Genomic DNA, 6,494 nt, shown 5'->3' on the forward strand with positions numbered 1-6,494 from the left:
CCTGTCTTAAAAAAAAAAAAAAAAAAGAAACAGAATAGGAAAGAACATTTATCAGCTACCTGGGGAGCACCAAAACCAAAGTTGAACAATCTGAGGTAAATGATTTAACTTCGCTGAGCCTCATTTTAGACAGTAATCATTTTGTGCAGGGAAAGACTGAATCTCAAGCCAGTTTAGACACCCAACAGACTAGAAGGACAGCTCCCTTGTTTGAACATGACCCTGAGGAGCAGCGTACAGCTGCCAGTCAGCTTTTGCAGCCGCTCTGTCCTTTGATCCTTACCTGCAAAATAAGCTGAGCTAGGATTGTTCCAGTTACACACACAGGAACTGAAGCTTAGTGAGCTAAAGGACTTGTCAGGAACCACACAGCCAACTGGGAATGGTGGTACATGCCTGTAACCCCAAGACTCTGCGAAACTGAGGCGGGAGGATTGCAAGTTCAGGCCCATCTTGGGCAATTCTACAAGTCATTGTCTTAAAAATAGAATAAAGGGTTGGGGATATAGCTAAATGTGAAGGTTCTGGGTTCAGACAACAGAAGCACGCACGCACGCACGTGCACACACACACAAGACAGTAAGAGGCAGAGAGTCCTGAGACTCCTGTATCTGACCCTAATTCTGAACATTAGAACCAGCCCACCTTTGTAGAGGGGGCCTGAGATAGAAGCTGAAGTACAGAACAGCCGGTGAGGGTCAGGCAGCCAGAGACCACCACTGGGCAGTTCCAAGCGGGTGTTGACCAAGAAAAGGGGAAGACACTGGTTGGAAAAAAAAAAAAGGTAGCATGCAAACTGTAGCTGCCACTTTGTAAAACTTTGGGGAGAGGGTACCTGAAGATTTGGAAGCAGAAAGCCCACAGGGGAGGCAGGTAGAAGACTCCTTCATGATGTAGGGTCCGGCTTGAAAGCCTGGGTTCAGAGATGTGGCATGTGGAGGGCGGATATAGAGGTGCTCGGAGGGCCAGTGATAATGGAGACTCTAGAGCCAAGAAAATATGGTCAGCTTTGAGCAATTTTAAGGAGGTAGCACTCAGACAAACGGGCCTGGGGAACCCCAGGTTCTGGTTCTGGGCCTGCAAGTGGCATTGGCGGGCTTAAGCCACACTTTTTTTCTTTTTACCCCTACAGGTGATCGTGTGGGGAAACTATGGGCGAATGGAGCGGAAGCAGTTCATGGGTGTGGCCAGAGTGCTGCTGGAGGAGCTGGACTTGACCACCCTGGCTGTGGGCTGGTACAAGCTCTTCCCCACCTCCTCCATGGTGGACCCAGCCACAGGTCCCCTGCTGCGGCAGGCATCGCAGTTGTCCCTTGAGAGCACTGTTGGGCCTTGTGGCGAGCGATCTTAGTGCCAGGGATGGGGAGGGGCTCCCCGAGATGGCCTGGAGACCACCCGGCCCTGACCTGGGACCCCAGGCCCAGGGGCACATTAAACAGAGGAGTACGGGGTTCTCCCCCATAGTGGGGAAGCAGAATGGGGAGACCTGCCCCCCTTGGGCCCCTCCTCACCTCTTCTTTGCCTCCTACCCCTTGAGACCTTCCCTCTCCCAACGGGTTGGCTGCACTTTTGACTTGGCCAATTGTTAACTTGGTGGATTGGCTGCACTAGAAGGACTGAGGTGGCAGAGCAAACCACCCACCTGCCCAAACACTGTCCCACCTGTCCCCATTTTGCCTCCTCGGAAGCTTGCTGCCCGGAGCCAAGTCCAGAACCCAGCCGGCCATCTCCATGGTGCCAATTACCAGCAAGTGTCTTTCCTGCGGCACCGGGTTCAGGCAGCTACTCCTGCCCCAGAGCTGAAGGGGCAGCTTTGCAAGGATCCGGAGCCAGCTCCCAGGGGCTCAGAGACCCCCACTTGAAGAGGAGCTCGGGCCTCCCTCTGCCTGCCCAAGGAAGGAGCTTTGCCGCAGCCTGTCCGAGTTCATCTATCCATCCCCTCCTGCCTGCCCCTCTTCTGGTGGCTCTAGGAATTGGGGGCCAGCAGGGACCAAAGGAAAAGAGGAGGTACCTTGCTCCATAGGACTGCAACAAGATAGTTTGGGAACTGTTGTTGAATTAGAAGGAACATTGTCATCTTTGTTTTGGTGGAAGAGCTATAAGACCCTGAGTTTCCAGAACCCGGTGACCAGGGAATTCACCATCTCAGCATTTGGAGGATACTGAGGAAAGGGGATGGGGAAACTGAGGAAAGCTGGGACTGCGACTGGTGATGTTGAGGTGAGGGTTTCCCAATAAGGGAACCCTTGCTTGTTAGATGAGACCAAAGGTCATCTTGTCTACTGCTCTGTCTGCAGGTTAGAGGTCAGAGGAAGCAGTAGAGCCACCCTATTTTAGTGTTTTTAAATAAACCATCTTGTACTAAGGGTAGAACCCCCTGCCCAGCCTCAGTCACCTTGGCTCAAGGGAAGAAGGTGGTGGAAGGAGTGAAGAATTAAAAGTAAAAATTGGCCTGGGTAGCCACCTTCTCAGTGGCTTTCCCTGGGGCCTGTGGGAGCCCTGTGCATGTGAGGGAGGATGTAGGCTGGCCCCTCTTTATAGAAAAGCACATTTCTGCCACCTCCCCCTGGGAGGCATCCAGCAGCCTGCCAGTCCTCTTCACCTAGTCCCTGCTGTGTAGGGTGTCGTCCAGGTTAGCTGGGTAGAGTTAGTATTCACATCCTGGGCCCTGTTCTTAGCTCAGAGTAGTCTTCACAGAGCCCGAGGCTGGAGATGGGGAGGAGACCCAAGTACATTCCAGGAGACCATGTCTCCTTGCTGGCCTGGGCCTGGATCAGCCATCTGGTTCCCAGGAGGCCAGTACTCTTCCTCCTCCTCCTCCTCCTCCTCTTCCTCCCCCGTCTCCCCTCCCCCTCCCCTTTCAAACTCTCCCCTGTAGGGATGTAGCTGGATCTGTCCATTATACTCAACATTCTGATTTATTATCCTCGGCTCTGATTTGCTGTATGAGAGTCTCCTGAGGTTTGCTGGGCTTGGGTGGAAGGGCCTGGTTTCTTCACACTGAAGACCCCTGGGCTCTACTTGGTCCCACCTTGTTCCCAGTTCCACTAGGGTTTCCTTCCACCTGGAAGTCCTCCCGCTCCTTGGCCTGGTTAAGCCTTGGCTGCCCATTACGGTTAAGTTCTGTCACTTCCGTGGAACTCTAGACAGTGCACCGGGAAGGAGAAATGGAGATGCCCCTCTCCTCCAGGTCTGCAGAGCTTCTCGGGACCATGGAGGGGGATCCTAAGACTGGGACAGTGTGGGAGGGCACAGGGCTCCACGTGGCCTATCCAAGGCCCACAGTTGGCTCCTCTCCCCTGCTTCCCTGCGATTTTAGCGGTGTGATTTCTCTGCTGTTCATTTATTACTCGCTCTATGGGATGTTTGGAGCCAGCAGGAGAGTACCTTCTCTCTCCAGCTGTCTGTCACTGCTCTGCTTGTTCAGGGGTCACTTTTCAAAGTCGGGCAGAGCCTGGCTGTTCCAGCCGGAGGGGTAGGGGCTCAGCTCTGACTCATCCTCCCAGCCAGAGCCCTCCCTCCACTGTCTGCTCGGGTTAGAGACAGAGGAGAGATACAGAGAAAGGAGGAAGGGACAGGGAGAGGGAGAAGAGCGCGCTCCAAAGCAATAACACCCTGGGGGTGGTCAGCAAGGCCCCCTCATGACTTTCTTGTTTGTTCTGTGAAATCTCGCTCACCTCCTGGAGGGGTGGGGTGGGGGCTAGAGCCCTGTGTATCCATATCATTGTGAGCAGTGCCCCCTAGAAGGGGCTGTGACCCTTGGGTGTGGGAACCACCATCCGTCCTCACCAGGGAGGACAGCGGGGGAGGGGGAGTGTTTATTTTCATCATTAGCTTTGGGGAAACTTCAGCCTGGGTGTCCCCTCTGCTGTCTGCTCTTTTGCCAACTCAGACTCCACCATTTGGTGAGGAACAGAGTGGAGTTGGGGGCCTTTCTGGGGCTAGCGTCTTAGGAGTTTCTTTTTTCAGTCTCTGGGCAGGGATGCCATGGGAGGGCACCACCTCTGTTGTCCTTCTCCAAAATGACTTTCCATACTAAGGAAAGGCTTTTGGGACCTTGAGTCCATTTCCATTTAACAGATGAGAAGACTGGGGCCCAATACAGGAGGAGCCGCCCAGGGGTCACCTGTGTGTTCATGGCTCCCCCAGCCTGGGTCTCCTCCTCCCTGGGGGAGCTGAGCTGGAGCCGATGCAGACTGAAGGGGGCTGCCACCTCCCACTCTTTTTTCTTCTCTTTAAAGCCTCCCAGGGCCCCCAAAATATGGCCAGAGCGAGCTGTATCCCATCTGAGAGATTAAGAAACAGGCCCAGCTGCAGACCCCTAGCAAATGAGCAGTGGAGGCCGAGATTGGGGCCCCACTGTGCTTCCTCCCTGTGCAGGAAAATTGTTCCAGGACAGCTCAGCCATGATCAGCAGTTCTGCCTCTAAACCCTGGGCTAGAGTCCTACTTGGCTCTTGTGGGCCAGTGTCTTTTCTGGGCTTGGACTTGGAGACTGAGGCCTCTCTGTGTCTGCCCAGCTGACGGAGGCAGGTGGTGGAACCACTGAGCTAAGTCCCCAGCTAGGAGCGCAGGATTTAATCTTAGGTCTTAATGAAGGGGTGGGGGCTCCCATCCAGGGACGTAACCTTGCCTGGACCAGCTGGGGAGGAGTGCTGATGCGTCCGCTCCTGCCTGGGCTGAGAATGAGGAGGGGGAGCCATAGCAAGCACCTGCACCTAGAGACATCCTCACTGAGCTTCAGATGCGCTGAGCCACGCTTTCCCTCAGTGCTGGCCACCTTGTTTCACAGTGCTTTCCCTGGGAGTGTGGCATTTGAGCCTCATAAGAGCTCGGGACAGTGGGTGGAGGGAGGCCTTTATTTTCAAGAGGTGAGGCCAAGGTCCCGGAGGAGGAAGGTGCTTTTGAAAGTCCCACGTCAAGCGAGTGGCTCAGCCAGCACTAGCACTCACTTCTCCAGCAGTTCAGAGCTCTCTCCCACTCCGGGGGACTGTTAGGGGGTTTTGCACTTTACAGCGCTGATGCACCATCCAGCTTGCTAACCCTGGAGCTCTGGGCATGCCTCGTGTTCAGAGAGCACTGAGCCACTCCCTCCAGAGACACAGCTGTTGTGTCAGGCCAGGTCACCTGCATTTATTTATTGAGCAGCAGTGCTGTGCCAGACCCGGAGGACCGAGCCCCCTCCCTGCCCTGCTGTATCAGCTCCCTCTGCCCTCTGGGAGGGCCCGTGATTGCAGAGGCAGTAGCAGTCAAAGGCTGGAAAGCGTTCACATCCACGAGCTCACAGAAAGCCCCTAGAGCAGGTGGCCCTGCCCATTTTACTCATAGTGGCCACCAGGGCAGAGGAGGCTGGAACTAGAGCACAGGTGTCAACTCAGCCCTTTCATGCCCTGACTGCCTGCTGTGGGGTGGTGGGAGGGCAGATCCCTGGCTCCTGGACCCGGGGTCCTCCTTCCGTCCACCCACTTTTCCCTTGTGCCCTCTCCCGGAGCAGGAGCCACTGGTCCTTTAGGGAGGGCGGGTTTCTGGGGCCCCTGGGTTGGAGTGGGTCACATTGCATTGTGTTCATGACCATGTAGCTCATGTTGAAAATTAAAGTTTTTGGCTTTTCTAACCTGGCTTGCTGTCTGTGTCAGGACAGTTCTGAGACTGGTGTTTTAAGGGGCTGAGTGCTATGGGATGCCAGAATGGCCAACTGTGGGCTTCACTAATGTTCCCTCGTGGGATCGGGGCTTGTCCTAGAAAGCTCTGCCAGAGATGCACCGCAGGGAGCAGAGCTCTACGGGAACCCACTCATGGCTTCCTTACTTATGGGGAAACGGAGGCCCAGGTAGAGGATGAGAGTCCAAAGGTCACATTGCTGGTGACAAGCAGGATCCGCAGCATCGGGCTGCCTCCAGGTTCCCTGTGACGTGGAGACTCAGCAAAGCCCCCTGGACCCAGAAGTGGGAATGGCCAGGGACGAGTGGAGAAGTCATTCACACATGAGCCAAGTCAGCTCTGTCGTGGATGGCAGGCAGTTCTTTCCATCTCTGTTCCCGTTTCTCCTGTGGCCTGGATAATAGGAGTCCGGAGTTGTACCTTTCCCTGCAGCATGCAGAACTACCTCGTCTTAACGAACAGCCATCTGACGAGCTGGCTAGTGACATGCGCCTGTGCAGGGCCTCGCGGGCTGATGTGCCCGGCTGTCCTAGTTTGGACTAGGAGGGATTTGCACCAACAGGATCACTGTGGAGTCTGTCTTGTGCTTATGATACGGCATTGGCGGGGAGGAAAGGGAAGAGTCGCAGAAGATGCTCACCCTGGAAGACAGCCATCTCCCGGCCCTGGGTGAAACCAGACCCGCCCATCCAGCTGGAGCCCCGCCCAGTCACGGCTGGATCAGAGGGACTTCCGCCGGGCGCGAGGCCTGTCTGCCCTGCCACCGCGCACGGCCGTGGGACTCCGAGGCGGGGAGAAGGCCGGATTCTCACAAGCCCGCAACTGCAGCTGGAG

General features: G+C 55.4%; 1 protein-coding gene across 1 annotated transcript in view; it reads left to right on the forward strand.

Annotated features, from left to right (window-relative positions):
* Rims4 (regulating synaptic membrane exocytosis 4) overlaps positions 1 to 5,613 on the forward strand; it is a 61,089-nt gene extending 55,476 nt beyond the window's left edge. The window contains exon 6 of the mRNA XM_010631474.1: positions 1,133 to 5,613. Within this exon, the coding sequence (XP_010629776.1) occupies positions 1,133 to 1,351 (219 nt within the window). The 3' untranslated portion in view covers positions 1,352 to 5,613. The remainder of the gene's footprint in view (positions 1 to 1,132) is intronic.
* Positions 5,614 to 6,494: the final 881 nt, after the last annotated feature.

This window comes from Fukomys damarensis, unplaced genomic scaffold, assembly GCF_012274545.1.
Source record: "Fukomys damarensis isolate Sample0158 unplaced genomic scaffold, DMR_v1.0_HiC HiC_scaffold_22, whole genome shotgun sequence".
Lineage (NCBI taxonomy): Eukaryota > Metazoa > Chordata > Mammalia > Rodentia > Bathyergidae > Fukomys > Fukomys damarensis.